Source organism: Mesoplodon mirus (genome assembly GCF_964341445.2).
Source record: "Mesoplodon mirus genome assembly, chromosome: 5".
Lineage (NCBI taxonomy): Eukaryota > Metazoa > Chordata > Mammalia > Artiodactyla > Ziphiidae > Mesoplodon > Mesoplodon mirus.
The window spans coordinates 150,357,720-150,376,308 of NC_138980.1; the positions used below are offsets into that span (position 1 = coordinate 150,357,720).

Consider the following 18,589-nt stretch of genomic DNA (forward strand, 5'->3'; position numbering starts at 1 on the left):
CAGCCTTGCTGAATGGATACAAAAACAAGACCCATATATATGCTGTCTACAAGAGACCCACTTCAGACCTAGGGACACATAAAGACTGAAAGTGAGTGGATGGAAAAAGATATTCCATGCAAATGGATATCAAAAGAAAGCTGGAGTAAGTGCTACTCCTATCAGATAAAATAGACTTTAAAATAAAGAATGTTACAAGAGACAAGGAAGGACACTACATAATGATCAATGGATCAATTCAAGAAGAAGATAAAACAATTATAAATAAATATGCACCCAACATAGCTGCACCTCAATACACAAGGTAACTGCTAACAGCTATAAAAGAGGAAATAGACAGTAACACAATAATAGTCGAGGACTTTAACACCTCACTTTCACCAATGGACAGATCATCCAAACAGATAATTAATAAGGAAACACAAGCTTTAAATGACACAATAGACCAGATAGGTTTAATTGATATTTATAGGACATTCCACCCAAAAACAGCAGATTACATTTTCTTCTCAAGTGTGCATGGAACATTCTCCAGGGAAGATCACATCTTGGGTCACAAGTCAAGCAACTCTATGACAATAAAAAGGACAGCCTGGAAGAAATGGACAAATTCTTTAGAAAGGTATAACTTTCCAAGACTGAACCAGGAAGAAATAGAAAATATTAACAGACTAATCACAAAGAATGAAATTGAAACTGTGATTAAAAACCTTCCAACAAAAAAAGTCCAGGACGAGATGGCTTCACAGGTGAATTCTATCAAACATTTAGAGAAGAGCTAACAGCCATCCTTCTCAAACTCTTCCAAACAATTTCAGAAGAAGGAACACTCCCAAACTCACTCTACAAGGCCACCATCACCCTGATACCAAAACCAGACAAAGATACTACAAAAAAAGAAAATTACACACCAATATCACTGATGAATATAGATGCAAAAATCCTCAGCAAAATACTAGCAAACAGAATCCAACAATACATTAAAAGGATAATAGACCATGATCAAAAGGGATTTATCCCACAGATGCATGGATTCTTCAATATATGCAAATCAATCAATGTGATATACCATATTAACAATTTGAAGAATAAAAACCATATGATCATCTCAGTAGATGCAGAAAAAAACTTTTGACAAAATTCAACACCCATTTATGATAAAAACTCTCCAGAAGGTGAGCATAGAGGGAAACTATCTCAACATAATAAAGGCCATATATGACAAAAACACAGCAAACATCATTCTCAAGGGTGAAAAACTGAAAGCATTTCCTCTAAGATCAGGCACAAGACAAGGATGTCCACTCTTGCCACTATTATTCAACATAGGTTTGGAAGTCCTAGCCATGGCAATCAGAGAAAAAAAAAGAAATAAAAGCAATACAAATTGGAAAAGAAGTAAAACTGTCACTGTTTGCAGATGACATCATACTATACATAGATAATCCAAAAGATGCCATCAGAAAACTACTAGAGCTAATCAATGAATTTGGTAAAGTTTCAGGATACAAAATTAATGCACAGAAATCTCTTGGATTCCTATACATTAACAACAAAAGATCAGAAAGAGAAATTAAAGAAACAATCCCATTTACCATTGCAACAAAAAGAATAAAAAACCTAAGAATAAACCCACTTAAGGAGACAAAAGGTCTGTACTCAGACAACTATGAGACATTGATGAAAGAAATCAAAGATGAGACAAAGAGATGGAGAGATATACTGTGTCCTTTGATTGGAAGAATCAATATTGTGAAAATGACTATACTACCCAAAGCAATCTACTGATTCAATGCAATCCCTATCAAACTACCAATGGTATTTTTTACAGAACTAGAACAAAAAAATTTTAAAATTTGTATGAAAACACAAAAGACCCCAAATAGCCAAAGCAATCTTGAGGGAAAAAAATGGAGCTGGAGGAATCAGACTCCTTGACTTCACACTATACTACAAAGCTACAGTAATCAAGACAGTATGGTACTGGCACAAAGACAGAAATATAGATCAATGGAACAGGATAGAAAGCCCAGAGATAAACTCCCGCACCTTTGGTCAACTAACCTATGACAAAGGAGGTAAGGATATACAATGGAGAAAAGAAAGCCTCTTCAATAAGTGGTGCTGAGAAAACTGGACAGCTACATGTAAAAGAATGAAATTAGAACACTCCCTAACACCATACACAAAAATAAACTCAAAATGGATTAGAGACCTAAATGTAAGACCGGACAATATAAAACTCTTAGAGGAAAACATAGGAAGAACACTCTTTGACATAAATCACAGCAAGATCTTTTGTGACCCACCTCCTAGAGTAATGGAAATAAAAACAAAAATAAACAAATGGACCCTAATGATACTTAAAAGCTTTGGCAAAGCAAAGGAAACTACAAACAAAATGAAAAGACAACCCTCAGAATAGGAGAAAATATTTGCAAATGAATCAACGGACAAAGGATTAATCTCCAAAATATATAAACAGCTCGTGCAGTTCAATATTAAAAAATAAAACTCAATTCGGGCTTCCCTGGTGGCGCAGTGGTTGAGAGTCCGCCTGCCGATGCAGGGGGCGCGGGTTCGTGCCCCAGTCTGGGAGGATCCTACGTGCCGCGGAGCGGCTGGGCTCATGAGCCATGGCCGCTGAGCCTGCACGTCCGGAGCCTGTGCTCCGCAACGGGAGAGGCCACAACAGTGAGAGGCCCGCGTACCGCAAAAAAAAATAAATAAAAAAATAAATAAAACTCAATTAAAAAATGGGCAGAAGACCTAAATAGACATTTCTCCAAAGAAGACATACAGCTGGCCAAGAGACACATGAAAAGATGCTCAACATCACAAATTAGTAGAGAAATGCAAATCAAAACTACAAAGAGGTATCACCTCACACTGGTTAGAATGGGCATCGTCAGAAAATGTACAAACAAATTCTGGAGAGGGTGTGGAGAAAAGGGAACCCTTTTGCACTGTTGGTGGGAATGTAAATTGATACAGCCACTATGAAGAACAGTATGGACGTTCCTTAAAAAGCTGAAAATAAGATTACCATATGACCTAGCAATCCCACTACTGGGAATATACCCAGAGAAAACAATAATTCAAAAACACACATGCACCCCAGTGTTCACTGCAGCACTGTTTACAATAGCCAGGTCATGGAAACAACCTAAATGCCCATCGACAGACGATTGGATAAAGAAGAAGTGGTACATATATACAATGGAATATTACTCAGCTATAAAAAGGAACGAAATTGGGGCTTTTGCAGAGATGTGAATGGATTTGGAGACTGTCATAGAGAGTGAAGTAAGTCAGAAAGAGAAAAACAAATATTGTATATTAATGCATATACGTGGAATCTAGAAAAATGGTACAGATGAACCAGTTTGTAAGGCAGAAATAGAGACACAGATGTAGAGAACATACGTATGGACACCAAGGTGAGGAAACACTGGGGTGGGATGAATTGGGAGATTAGGATTGACATATATACACTAATATGTATAAAATAGGTAACTAATAAAAACCTGCTGTATAAAAGAAATAAAAATTTTAAAAAGAACTTAGATTTTTCTATTTCTAACCCTGAGCTACTTTGATTAAATCATTTGACTCCAAACTTTTATAATCTGTAATGGTACCATTAAATTTTTTTGAGGATATATCCCTAATATATGTACACTTACTAACAAATGTTTATAAATATATTATTCTAAAAATACATTATGGACAAAAATATACACAAGTGTGCAAAATAGAAAATATCAAAAGATAATCTATATGAAATAAACAGACTTTTTCCTTGTCTTGCTCATATCATAATGATAATACTTCATAAAATTCCTTAAAATTTTTGATATGTTTTGAGAGTGGCTTGCTGTCAAACTCATATTGTGATTGATGAGAAGCTTGTGGAAGAAATACAAGTGTCTGTTCTTCCTTCTATTATTTGTTTTCCTTATGTTTGCACTGTTGGTATCATCTTCAGTCTGCATTTTCTTTCTTGAATCCTTTTAATCAATTTATTCATTTGTAAGCATTCTGTTCAAAGTAGCTAATAAAATAGTAAATAGACTTAACTAGTTCTTTCTTCAGGTTCCTATGCTTATCATATATAGCTCTTACCAGTGTCAATCCATTTATGACATATATCAACCTGCATGTCAGAGTCACTGTCAATAGGTATATGATATATGGGCAAATAATAATTTCTCCCTTATTTTATTTGAAAATTAAATGCAAAAAACTCTAAAAATTTCTTCTTATACCCCTCTTAAGCAGCTCACTTTGAAAAGGACCATACTTTTTTCATAGAGAGAATATTTCACCCCTTGTTCTAATCATCCTAGACTCTCTTACTGTAGAATTTCTAAACAGTTAGGGGCATGGCTGATCCTTACTGACACTCCAGAACAGACACCAGATTAATGTCATTAACTATTACCCATATCACTAGCCTTTTTTCCATTTGATTTTATTTCTCACTATAATTTCTTATTACTCAGTTCCTACCCATATTAAAGACACCATTAGTTAAGAGGAATTGTTTTGAAAATTTATATGAAAGATCTGTGCTGTATAGAGTAAATGCCAGTACCTCTAAAGCAACATTGTACCAACTTTTAACTTGAGGTTTAATTTTTTTTTTTTTTTGGTTAGCTGTACTTTTACTCCTTTCTTTAAGCTTAAAGGTATTCTATCAACATTTTTCTGTAATTGTAGTCAGTTATGGCATGGCAGTCAACTGATTGGGTACCAGAAACCATGTGGTTTATGTTATTCCGGGGGCCCAAGACATATGCCCATATAAGTCAAAAGTGGGAGGCTTGGCATCAAGGAGCAGGAGATGGAGTCCTCAGGCCTTGGGCTACATCTGCATGCCAGCCCCCCTCCGCCCCCTTAGTATCCATGTGTTCCAGGACAAATTACTTCTGGCTTCAATGTCCATATTTATAACACCTACTGCTCCGGGTTGTTAAGGGAATTACATAAATAATGAGTGCAGAGTGCCTGGCATACATGTGTTGCTTAATAAGTGGTAGCTGTTGGCACTATTATTATCATTTCTATTATTAAACTCCCTATAGGGACAAGAGACATGTTCTCTTGCTTTTCACTTGTTTACTTAATTGAGCTACATGACTCTACCATCTGCTTCTTTCTCCTGTGCAAATAGGCTTTACTTTCAAGTTTGAATTTGCAATAAAATTAAACACGTAATTTTCTTGAAATACCTTGCAGGTTCGTTTATGCAGGGATCAGAGAAATCCATATCCCTGGTTCAAGGCGGGAGGAGTGAGTATGCAGCAACTTTGGCATGGGAGAAAGGGAGCTCTGGTCCAGAAGAGAAGTCATTTTCTGAGTGGTTAGAATCAGTGAAGGAAAATCCTACTGTGATTGACTTTAAGGTAAGATAGAAAAGCATTATGGGTAAGAGCTAAGGCAGTTCTCTGGCAGCCCAAACTGTACATCACACAATTCCTTTTCCATTTTCTTCTCAGATGATAAAAGAAATGTCTTTCTTTAGTGTGTATGCACAACATACCTTTTTAAAAACCATTAAATTACACATCTCTTGTTTATGCTGTTCAAACAAGCATTTTGTAGTACAGCATTTAGAATTCCCAGCACACATTAAATACCAGAAGAGGGAGTTTAGTGCACCAAACTGCCTAAACTTACCTGGAGTAGTGCTCTACTCCCCATGTGTGTAATAAATTTGATTTCTGTACTTTTCTTGCAACTCTTTACTTGATGAGCCCTCTTAAATCTTCATTTATAGCTCTGTGGGGTAAATGGGATTCTAGACTTATTTGATTTTCTGTTTCTATCACCACTGATTAAATTTACCAGTCTTATATTTGTTGTAATTACATTAAAGGGTGATTTTTATTAGGTATGAAATACTTTGTCCACAAATCAGTCATATGCCACTTTGAGCCAGTTTTGCCTAAAACATAAGCACATTTTAAAAAGCCCCTTAAGGAGCTATTCTGCTCATTTCATTTAAATGAAAATAAAGGAGTTCAATCATCATGAAGGCAGAATGATTTACACGTAGCGTGAAGATACTTGGAGCTCTACATGTTATGGTAGGAAAATGAGGTCCATCTGGGCACTTGTGAGTCATACACTGCACTAGACAGTCATTCATCTGAGGTCTTAAAATGTTAATTAACATGAGCCCTGGAAGACCTAAATAGACATTTCTCCAAAGAAGATACACAGATTGCCAAAAAAACACATGAAAGGATGCTCAACATCCCTAATCATCAGAGAAATGCAAATCAAAACTACAATGAGGTATCACCTCACACTGGTCAGAATGGCCATCATCAAAAAATCTACAAACAATAAATGCTGGAGAGGGTGTGGAGAAAAGGGAACCCTCTTGCACTGCTGGTGGGAATGTAAATTGATACAGCCACTATAGAGGTTCCTTATAAAACTAAAAATAGAACTACCACACGACCCAGCAATCCCACTACTGGGCATATACCCTGTGAAAACAATAATTCAAAAAGAGTCATGTACCAAAATGTTCATTGCAGCTCTATTTACAATAGCCAGGACGTGGAAGCAACCTAAGTGTCTATCGACAGATGAATGGATAAAGAAGATGTGACACACATATACAATGGAATATTACTCATCCATAAAAAGGAAATGAAATTGAGTTTGTAGTGAGGTGGATGGACCTAGAGTCTGTCGTACAGAGTGAAGTAAGTCAGAAAGAGAAAAACAAATACCATACGCTAACACATATATATGGAATTTTTTTTAAATGGTTCTGAAGAACATAGGGGCAGGACAGGAATAAAGACACAGACGAAGAGAATGGACTTGAAGACATGGGGAGGGGGAAGGGTAAGCTGGGACGAAGTGAGAGAGTGGCATGGACATATATACACTACCAAATGTAAAATAGATAGCTAGTGGGAAGCAGCCACATAGCACAGGGAGATCAGCTCAGTGCTTTATGACCACCTAGAAGGGTGGGATATGGGATATGGGGATATATCTATACATATAGCTGATTCACTTTGTTATAGAGCAGAAACTAACACACCATTGTAAAGCAATTATACTCCAGTAAAGATGTTTAAAAAAAAATGAGCCCTGATTTTGTGTTAATTCCATATTTGTTACTGTAATTATTCTATTGATCCTGCCAGCAAGTTCATTTCTCCATTTTATCTCTCCACATTTTCTCATCTGGTTCCATCAAAAGCCAGTAGTAGTGTCCCTGGAAAAACAAAGAACACTGAAAGCCTCTCTTCAGCCTTTCCAGATTTTTCTCCTTGAGCCAAACTGGATGAGCATTCAGCAAAGCATTCCTGAGCTGCCTAACTCTTGGTCACTTTTCTCAGTACTTTGATGCATGCATTTGATGCTTAATAAACAAGTCGATGTAAATCCAAGTAAGCGACACCTCATGTGAGGCTTCCTCCATAGTAGAATTCCGAGGAAAGTAAGCTCCAAATACTTTACACCTGCCATGCTTTAGGGAAAGCAGAAGCCAGCTAACCTTGCAGATAGCTGCTCTACCCACTGTAGAAGGGAAAGAAGCTCCCCCGCCCTCATGGGGAGGGCTTTTCTCCACTAGTCCAATCGACAGATATACCATATTCTACAACAATTCCTTTGAAGTGTGGGATTTTCCAGACCTTGCTTCTCATTCCACGGGAATTGGACGATGATGGCAACATATGCCAAAGAGATGTGACTCTGACTGAACCTCCTCTCTCCCATCTGCTCTTAGCTTGCTCCCATTACAGACCTGGTAAGAAATATCCCCTGTGCGGTGACAAGACGGAACAACCTCAGGAGAGCTTATCAAGAATATGCAGCCAAGTTTGACCCCTGTCAATGTGCTCGATGCCCTAATAATGGCCACCCCACACTCTCAGGGACCGAATGTCTGTGCGTGTGCCAGAGCGGCACCTATGGTGAGAACTGTGAGAGGCGCTCTCCGGATTACAAATCTAGTAAGTGTCAGTAACTTGCTATGAGGTAGGAAGCTTTCCACTCCCAAAGGTATTGTAGGTTGGTCAATGAAAACAACAAAACAAAACAAAACTTCTCTGCATAAGAGAACTGCATAAGCAATTTCCACCTTATGCAAACTCACAAGGGAAATAGGCCTGGAGAAAGTTAGACTCAAAGGTCAAACAGTCCTGGTATGAATCTCAGCTATAACCTACCAGCTACATGACCTTGGGAAAGTCACCTAACCTCTCTATGCCTCAATCTGTTCATCCATAAAATGGGGATAATGCCACTATATACCCAAAGATTATATATGTGTATATATATAAAAAATATACAGCACAATGCCTATAACATAAAATAAATAAAATAATAAAACACACTATAAAGTAAAATATGTGATGCTTTTGTTATAAATCTCTTGTGCATTATAATGTCGAATGAGGGTACAGGACCAAGCAATGTTTATGGTTACCTCTAACCCTCCTTAGAAAGAAGATAGGTCATAGGAGTAAGAATATAGTCTGTTACCTTTAAAAATGTAATTTTATATATATTCTATTTGGAAGAAGTTCACATGTATACATATATTTATGTATATATGTATGTGTGTGATATGTTGCTGATAGTTGAAAATGATTCATAGTTGTTGCCATTTTATTCAGGCTGTGGGAACAGGAAAGGGAAATCAGGTGATATGTCAGGTCCTTTGTGCAGATAATTTCTTTTAATCCTCACAATAACCCTATGATATTCCACAAAGGTTCCCACAGCTAAACTGTGAGGAAGCCAAGTTGACCTGGCTTCAAAGCCTCAATTCTCCCAGAGGCACCATGATCGGTGGGTGGGTCTTCCTGTGTTCCAGATGCTGTAGACGGGAACTGGGGCTGCTGGTCTTCCTGGAGCACGTGTGATGCTACTTACAAGAGATCGAGAACCCGAGAATGCAACAACCCTGCCCCCCAGCAAGGAGGGAAAAGCTGTGAGGGGGAGAGGCAGCAAGTGGAGCACTGCACATTTTCCATAATGCAGAACGAGTAAGGATGGATACGGGGAGAGAGCAGGGCATCTCCCCCAAACACCGCTACTAAACTAGACAGTTAAGATATTTATTTTCTTACTGCTAAGTAAAGAAATGATTAGAATTTTACCTGTTCCAACACAACATACCAGTGAGGTGTTAGATCGGCTGCTACCCCTTTTTCTCTCTGTTTTCTCCTTTTTAAATGTATTATATACATATATATATACACACACATACACATATATAAAGTGTATATACGCAATCATATATGTATATACACAAACATGTAAATGTTATATATATATATATATATATATATATATACACATATTTATTGTATTATATACACATTTATTTTTCCCTTTTAGTGGACAGCCATGCATCAGTGATGATGAGGAAGTGAAAGAAATAGACCTTCCTGAATTAGAATCAGATTCAGGGTGTCCTCAACCAGTCCCTCCAGAAAATGCATTTATCCGGGTAAGCATCCTGACCTTTACTTTAGGTTTGGAATCCAAAAAAAAAAATAGAACTTAGGAAACATGCACTTTCTTTTATTTAGAGTTATTTTTTTCTTAGTTTAATACCTGTTGACTTAAAAAGTAAAAAAGGAATATTTAGAAAGGCTCCATCACTTTTCCCTGTGAATTCCCTGGAGGTGTCCTCATACCTGGTTGTTAGACCAAACTAACACACACACTTTTGTGTGCCTTGGCACTACTAACTCGTGTGGTGGTACATTTATGTGAGTGGAGAATGGTTTGGATGACTTCTGTAGGAATCTGCAACTAAGATCTGACTGTTTATTTCCGAATCTGAGCAAAGTAACCCCCTATCTAAGGCACGTTATCAGAGAAACAAACTAGTCTTGACTGTAACATAAGAGGTGTTGAGTCTGTAATGGCTTCTTAGGTTAAAAACCTATAGAACTCTTAAGCAGTCAGTACAGTTTTAATACCTTTTAATTTTATCTTTTTTCATTAACCACTATATGTTTCTATGATTAAAAACAACTAAATACTTTTTGTTAGTTCTGTGGCTTTAGATATAAACTTTCAGGAGATAGATAATATTTAAAATTGATCACAGGAGGCATGTGCCCTAATCAATTTTACCTTTTTTAAAAAAGTTTACCTTTCGGGCTTCCCCGGTGGTGCAGTGGTTGGGAGTCCGCCTGCCGATGCAGGGGACACGGGTTCATGCCCTGGTCTGGGAAGATCCCACCTGCCGCAGAGCGGCTGGGCCCGTGAGCCATGGCCACTGAGCCTGTGCTTCCGGAGCCTGTGCTCTGCAACGGGAGAGGCCACAACATTGAGAGGCCCGCGTACCGAAGGAAAAAAAAAAAAAAAAAGTTTACCTTTCTTAAACCCAGTAAGGTCTTTAATGTTTCCAACTGTATCATATTTATGATCAAAAATCAATACCCTCGATTCTCCAGGGCCAGCAAATAAATATCCATGGAGCATAGTCTGGGGCTAATGTATCTTCCCTGTTCATTCATCTTCTGTTCATGTATAAGGTACCATGCCTAAAGGTGTGAGGGGGAGGAAATATTTTGGAGGGGGAGTAATGTCAATTAGTCTTTACTCTAGAACCAGGTATTCTCACACTCCAGTTGCACTAGAGGCTAGTCTTTAGCAGGGCCCAGAAACTTCCATAGCTAACAAGATCCCTGGTAATACCAATGCTGCTAGTTCAGAAATCACACTTTGGAAACGAATCCTTTAGTATAGGGGTTAGCAAATTATAGCCTACAGACCAAATCTGGCCTGCCCGCTGTATTCTTTTCTTTTCTTTTTTTAATGAAATTTGTTGGAACACAACCACGTTACTTTGTTTACATAATGACCATAGCTGTTTTGTGCAACCGTGACACAAGGTGACAGACACTGCCTGACCTGCAATTGATGATCAAGGCCCTTTATAGAAAAAGTTTTCCAGTTCCTGCCCTACAACAGTATCCTCAGAATTACATTTTGTCAGATCCAGATACCTAAATAATTTTTAATCCATTTGTGCCAGCTGCTTAAATAAAGTATTAAAATGATTGACATTCTAATTTTAAAAACACACAAAGGGTTTAAACAGTGATTCATTCTTCTAATGACTCTTTACAAAATTAGATTATATGTTTCCATTTCCATGAATAAGTTCACTCCTTGTTTTAATTTGTTCTTTATTAAAGGCCTAATTCCTACCTGACAATAGTTTTTGCTCAAAAGTAATACAATTTTAACTTTTCCTAATGAGTACCTTCTAGATTCTTAGTAGCAAAATGCCCCTTATATGGAGTCAAACAGAGGCAGGTATGCCTCATTCCAGGCTAGAGCAATCATGTCATTGCACATGAAGATATCTTTTCAGTGACCAAGACACAAGTCCTACCCCCATTGGCAAGTGACAGTGACTAAGGGTCCTTGTTTAGTCGGTCTAGCAGATATGTTGGACAAAGCTTTATGGTTGCAGCATACACTTATACGTTATAGCTTCATAAAAGAAATGGAAGCAGAAGTTTATGACAATAATTTATTTCAGGATGAATGTGCAGGAAAAATGTGCAGCCTTTGAATAAAACATCTAGATCATTAATACTACTCATCATGCCATTTCCCTTGGAAACACAGCCATACCCATAATAACCAAAGATGGAATGCTCTTTTTTGTATTCAGGAAATTAATCATCTTCTAGGAGAAAAGTTGAATCACATGGCCAAGTAATAACAAATGTTGATGATCGAGCTTTCACCTCCCTCAAAATTCCCAACTTTGATTCTCAGAGAATAATTTCCTAGTCAATTCTTTGTACTTGTCTTCCACTAGGTAAGGAAAGAGTTACATTACTGTTACATTACTGTCTTCCTAAGAAGCAGAATGTTTTGCCTTTTTTCAGCAAAGAGTTATTAAGCCCCGTGTAAAGGTTTGTGAGGGGAGACCTGGTAATAGAAATGACACTCAAGTGTAGGGGCGGGGATGATAAATGTGATAAACATAAATTAGAGCTTTGTACAAGTTTCCCCCCAGTACTGAAAGGATGGTACACCTGATGAAGCTGGGGAAATGAAAGAGATTCTCCACAGAGGAAGTTCTATTTGAGTTGGGTCTTGAGAGAACGGAAGAGAGAAGATGTTGAGGATAGAGGGAACAGCCAGGTAAAGACAGGGAGGCATGAGAGTATTATGTGCAAAGAATATCAGATGGCTTTGTTTTGCTAGAGCATAGGTTGTATGGGAGGAAATGACAAGAGGTGAGGATGGGGAAGTGGGTTAAATCTCATATTCCAAGCTAAGAATATAAAACCCATCTTATCTTTAAAATCTTTTAGTGAACCCCAAATGCCAGGAGTTGTACTTTAATTACACATTAACTGGGAAAGTATATGATGACCAATAGGTTATTAGGAACACTTTCAAATGATTTGTAGTCAATGTGTTACCATAGCCTCTGCATATATTTGCTGTGTATGCAGGATACATTATTTATTCCATTTATAGCCACTACAGGATACATATATAGTTTTCTTTTTCTTGCAATAGTAAGCCATCTCATATACAGAGGGGAGCAAGTTATTAATTAAAATAAATATATATATTCTAATCAATTTAAGCAGCAGTATGGAAGATGGATTAGAAGAGGGACCGATTAGATAGTTGTCCTGGTGAGAGATAATACATGCTGTAAGCAAAGACAATGATGATGGCAAAAGAAAGGAGAGAATTTTGAGAGATATTTAGAAGTAGAAATTGAGCAGACTCTGAGTAAATACAAGAGTGAAGGAACAGAAAGAATCCAGGAGGACCCCGAGGTGTTTGAAGGTATTATTCATAACATTAGTAATGTGCTGATTTCTGTTTTAATTCTAGAATGAAAGGAAACTGTACTCCGTTGGGGAAGAAGTTGAAATTGTATGCCTTACTGGTTTCAAACCTGTTGGATACCAGTACTTCAGCTGCTTACCAGACAGAACCTGGAGGCGAGGAGATGTGGAATGCCAACGTAAGAACTGGGCAGGCCTTCCACATGACTCTGCTAGAGAATGGATGTGCCCCAAATAGATAGAGAAGAGTCACACCCTTAGATTAGTACACTTTACTATTTTTTAGTAACTGGTGAAAATGTTTAGAAAGGCAGAAAGTAGGATTCATCTGCTCAAATTAGATTTCAAACTATCTTCATATTTTAGTTTTCCTGCTCCTTCATATTAGCAGGACTGTGAGGCATGTGTTTAAGAAGAAATCTGGAAAGTCTGCTAACTGCATCTAACCACAGGCATCTGCCTTGCCCGACGTACAAAGAAATATGAAATAATGAGTTCCAGGAAGCTGATACTTACACTCTTTGTGTATCAGAGATGGAATTTTTTGTGAAATGCAATTTTCTCCTTGGAGCATATCCACATCCTTTGCTCAAAGAGAGAGGAGGAGTTTTCAGGCTCCCCACATACCCATGCTTCAGGAAAGTCAAATGCGATTCAAACAAGGCTCAGATGGGGACTCCAAAGAGTTATTCTGGAATATCATGACACAAAGTTGAGACCAGTGTCAATTAGAACATCCTGTCTCTGTGTCACCCACAATGTGGTGACCTGCTTTTGGGAAAACTCACTGGGGAGAAGAGTGGAAAAGATTATTTCTTGAAAAGCTCCCAATGATGTAATTAAAGGAGTATCTGAAGCCAGTTCCTTAGTAAGTTCTTCCGTTAATGGAACTAAAGACAGTTTCCCAGTTTCTAAACTGGGATCCTCAACCCCCAGTCTTTCTCATCAAAAGGCAGCATTAAAGCTGAACTAATGCAGTAAATCATATTAAAATCACTTCTTGGATTGCACAAAATCTGCCTGTATCCATTGAGTATTCTGTTCCACCAAATACATCTGAAATATTTCTCTCTCTGCAGGGACAGAGTGCCTCAAGCCAGTGGTGCAGGAAGTACTGACACTGTCACCATTTCAGACATTATATAAAATTGGTGAATCCATTGAGCTAACCTGCCCCAGAGGCTTTGTTGTTGCTGGGCCATCAAGGTACACATGCAGTGGGGATTCCTGGACGCCTCCCATTTCAAGCTCACTCACCTGTGAAAAAGGTGAGTAGCTGCTCAGTATACTGGGGTCTGCTAAGGTGGTGTCCTTTGTGGTTGGTCGTGTAGCATCTACAGAGGAGCTATTTCTTAAGAAGATTCCACCGATGGGCTGGGTTGTATTTCACCCCGTGTCGATGATGAGGTCAGGCAGCACATAAGTAGCTATTGGTCAAGTGAATATCTTCAAATATTAGACTGTGAGGTCAGTTTTCTTTTCCAATTTAATACTTCACGATTTTGAGGGAGTGCAAGCGCTCTCATATGAAAAAATCAGAATTGATGGTTAACTGAAAATTTAGTTCAAGTGGCGAGCCATAGAAAAGTAGTCCACACTACTTTTTAATTAAACATTTTATTTTAACTTAGAACATAGAAATACACAAATATTCACCAATTTTCTGACATAGGACCAACCTCTTAGTTCCTAAACGGTCTCCTGATTTGAGTTTCAAGATTTTTCTCAAATAAAACAAATGCATAATTCATCATCTATGTTATCCCATATCAGTTTCTCTAAAACAATGGGTTTTTTAACTCCAAGTGGGACACTTCTTTAAGAAACACCTCTGCTTAAGTCCCATCCCCTGGTTCTGATGCCATTGAGCTGGGAAGGCCCAATATTTTGTGTTTGTATACAATCTCTCCGAGTTAATCCAGATACAGACAAAGTTGAGAATTCTCTCTCTTTTGAAGAGAGGTGAAAGCTTAAAGGCAACTTTTGCAGCAAATTTGACTACAAAATGCTTTTATTTTTCCTTAATCTTTTATAGTAGTCTCATCCACATTAATTCAAAGCAAAATTTTTGCAAACCACTTTCAATTATTCAGCATTTTCAACTTAGTTTTTATAAAAATAACGTTTTTTCCTCCTTTATCAGTTGATATGTTTAATCAACTTACACAATTACAATAGTAACTGGCATAAATAGACTTGGAAACAAATAAAACTGACTCTTGGTAAGTCTATAGTTGGACTGGTAGGGGCAGAAGTGTGAAGCTGTGGAAGAGAGGAGCCTGTAAAACTTGCAGCTCAGTGTTGGACAGGCAGCTGGCATGGAGCAGCTGAAAACCCTGGTTAGTCTGGCCTGTTGGTTACTTGGAGGACAGTTAAGGGAGCTTCTACTAATTCATAGCTTCCAAATTTCTCAACATGCTTTTTCAAATAATGTCTCATTTTTAATCAAAGAATCCTTGATGAGCTCAGATATGATTGAGCTTATTTTGTCAAGGAAAAACCAAAGGCACAGAGAGGCTAAATTAGACCCAAAGTCAGACAGTTTGGGTCAAACAAGAACTGTGCAGCAGCTCTGATAATTCCTCAAGCTCTCTGCCATCTTGACTTCTTTATCCTCTTCCGGGCTTTTACCATGTGTGAAGGAAAAGGGGAAACTTAACCTACTATATAACCTTAAAACTATTGATAAAGAGACCCCATGGAAATTTGTGAGAACTTCAGGTTAGTATTGTGGCTTGGTTTCATACGACTCTTGATCATATATGTCAGAGGTATGAATGCATTTGGGGACCACAGGGTTTAGAGAGTTAAGATCCTCTGGGCATCTTAGGTAGCATCCTCCTCTTTATAAAAATAACAGCATATGTACACACACACACACAAACACACACACACAAATGCACACACATCTCCATGTTTGGAAAAGAAATTAAAATTATTATCCAAACTGAGAGATAACAAAATGTTCTACATCGAGATAAAGGAAAGAAATATCCCATCTCATATACTTCCTCTCAACAACATTGGCAGGAAGATCAATGAAGGGAGTCACAGAAAAAGAAAGAAAATCATCAATAAAACTGAGCACTCTTTCCTGTCAATGTGGGAGGAGCTGTGTGATAAAGAGACTTCAGGTCATTTTTTGGCCAGGAAGACTTTTAATTCTTTCAATGTGAAAAAGAATTTTGCTTCCTGAAGAAATGAGATACTGCACACCTCCACTGTTAGTTTTTTCCCTTCCTCTAAGAAATCAACACCTCCAGAATATCCCCTTGCCCTCAGCACTTAAAAATCTCAATGTTCTCATTTCCATGTTACTCAAAAACTGTGCAGGGCAGGCAGCATGGGCAGCTGAGGGCCAGTTTGGGCTTCCACCTGATGCTTAGTGAGGGAGCAAAGAGTCCTTGCAGGTGGTCATTGATAATGTCAAATCGGTAGGGAGGGAACAATGCTCTGTGTGCTTGAAAGTTGATGCTCTTTGGAAACAATGTATAGCTTAGAGTCCCTCCTTGACCTAAGTGTGGATTTATTTACAAAAGCCAAAGGCCACACAGAAACCAAAGAAAATCGAGCCCATGTCAATGGAAATCTTAGTATCTGAGACCTTACCAGCAGCTATAGGTTTCCATGTTCATGAAAGTTCTGAGCCAAATTTCACCAGATGGAATGAGGGTCCTAACAGAGAGTAATAATGGGGAATGGAAATGCATAGCAACAAAGAAGAAAACCTACCAATTTTCTAAATCTTTATTTTTGCCTCTTACATAAACCTCCTTCCCTACCAAACCTCCTGCCTGATATACCTGCCTACAGCCCTCCTTTGACAACTACTTGCTTACAGAGGTCACTGTGGTTCTGTGGATGCCTGATTAGTCAGATCCAGTCCAAGGTCTAGACTGTGTTTCATCCAGGAGGCTCAGGATGTCAACTCCAGGTTTAATTCAACCAGTCTAAAGCTTCTCTGGATGAGCCTGAACAAAAGCAAAGATAACCAAGATTTCCCCTTCCATATAATATATCCAAGTGTTCTTCCTTCTACTTTAATCTCCCTTCCTCTCATACACACTATTCAATTGCTCATCTTAGGTCAAGCATCATTTCCTTATAGATCTTCCTTACATTTCTCAGTTGTATTTTTTTGGTGATATGATCTCCTGGAACTGTATTTTTTCAAAATACCTATCTCTGCCTTTAATTATAAACCCATCACTATGATTGTTTGATTAATGTCTGTTTTCCCACTATTAGGGGATTACTGCTGTTTTCATTCTATTTTTTTCCACATAACATCCTAATATCTAGAATATCATAGGGATAAATTGTCACATTTGGGAGTCTCATTTCTTCATTGATGATTCTTATAAGAAAAATCTGACTTTCAAGCCATTATCCCCCCAAATCCATTCACACGATTGTCGTCACTGACATCCATATTGCTAAAGAGAATAGACAATATTTTGGTCCTCATCTGCCTTGCCTTCTCAGCAGCATTCAACAGTGTTGACCTTCTTCTGCACATTCGTTCTTTCCCTGGCTTCCAAGACACAGTGCTGTCTGGTTTAGCTTCTACCTCTCTGGCTGCTACCCTCTATTTTTGGCAGGCTCCTGCCTTTGCATGGACTTTAAATGTTGGAGTTCCTCAAGGCTCAGATCTGTCCCGTCACCTCATGCTACACTCTCCTGCTGGGGAATCTCACCCATACCCATAGCATCAATGATTCCCCTATAGGCTAATAACAAATTTAAATCTTTATCACAGACTTCTCCACTGAGTTTTAGACTTGAATATTCAAATTCCTATGTGTCTATTTTGTTTGGATGTCTTAAAGAGACTATAAGTTCAACATATGCAGAGAGGAATTCTTGAGTCATCACCATAGCTTCCCTGCAACTAACATCTTCTAGTATTTTCTATTTCACTTAAGACACCAATATCTATTCTCTTATGCAAACTATAAACCTAAGAATTATACTTGGCAGTTCTCATAACTTACTCACAATATGCAATAACATCCATTTTATGTGCTTAAAATGTCTCAAGTTCATCCACTTCTCTCCATTTCTACCTCTAGCACTTTGGTCAAAATTACCATTCTCTTTCACCCAAACTCCTATAATAACCTCATAAATTGTCTATTCTCTTGACCACCATGCCTCTCCAAATTCATTCTCCATAGAGAAACCAAAATTAATTGTTTTTCCAAATCCAGACCTGATTTTGTCAAACCACCGCCTGCTAAAACCTATCAAAGAGTTGCCACTGCTTATAAAATAAGACAAAAATACTTTGAAAGCCCTTTATGACCCTACACAGTCTGCCACACAGCCATCTCTCTGGCTGTACCTTTTCCATGCCCTTGTTTTCCTGGCTTTCTTACAGTTCCAAGAAAGTCACACATTACCTCTCTTTTGACCATGTTTATGCCTGCTATTGCCTTTGCTTCAAACACACTCCCTTTTCTCTTCCCATTTTACTGTTCATAACCTTCCTGTCTACATCAATTTTCTTGATTATATGCTTTCTCTTTAATAACACTAATAACAGCAATAATTCTATGTATACAGTGTGTTTTTTTGATTAATTTCTGTCTGCTCCACAAGACTAGAAGCTTTGAGAGCATGGGATCTGGGTCAAATTTTTCTTAACCCACTATCCCCAGAACCTATGGTGGTGCTGGGAAATCATAGTCGCTCAATAAATGTTTGAATAACAAATGAGCAAAAATTTCACCAATTCCATTTTCTTTAGTTCTTTGAACTTA

The 18,589-nt window shown here is 38.0% G+C and overlaps 1 protein-coding gene across 3 annotated transcripts in view; it reads left to right on the plus strand.

Annotated features, from left to right (window-relative positions):
* Window positions 1–18,589, plus strand: part of C6 (complement C6) — an 86,152-nt gene that overhangs the window by 48,343 nt on the left and 19,220 nt on the right. For all 3 annotated transcript variants that reach the window (XM_082622353.1, XM_082622351.1, XM_082622352.1), the window contains 6 exons: window positions 5,242–5,408; window positions 7,763–7,988; window positions 8,855–9,026; window positions 9,382–9,493; window positions 12,874–13,006; window positions 13,907–14,095. In XM_082622353.1, coding sequence (XP_082478479.1) covers window positions 5,242–5,408; window positions 7,763–7,988; window positions 8,855–9,026; window positions 9,382–9,493; window positions 12,874–13,006; window positions 13,907–14,095 — 999 coding nt within the window. The remainder of the gene's footprint in view (window positions 1–5,241; window positions 5,409–7,762; window positions 7,989–8,854; window positions 9,027–9,381; window positions 9,494–12,873; window positions 13,007–13,906; window positions 14,096–18,589) is intronic.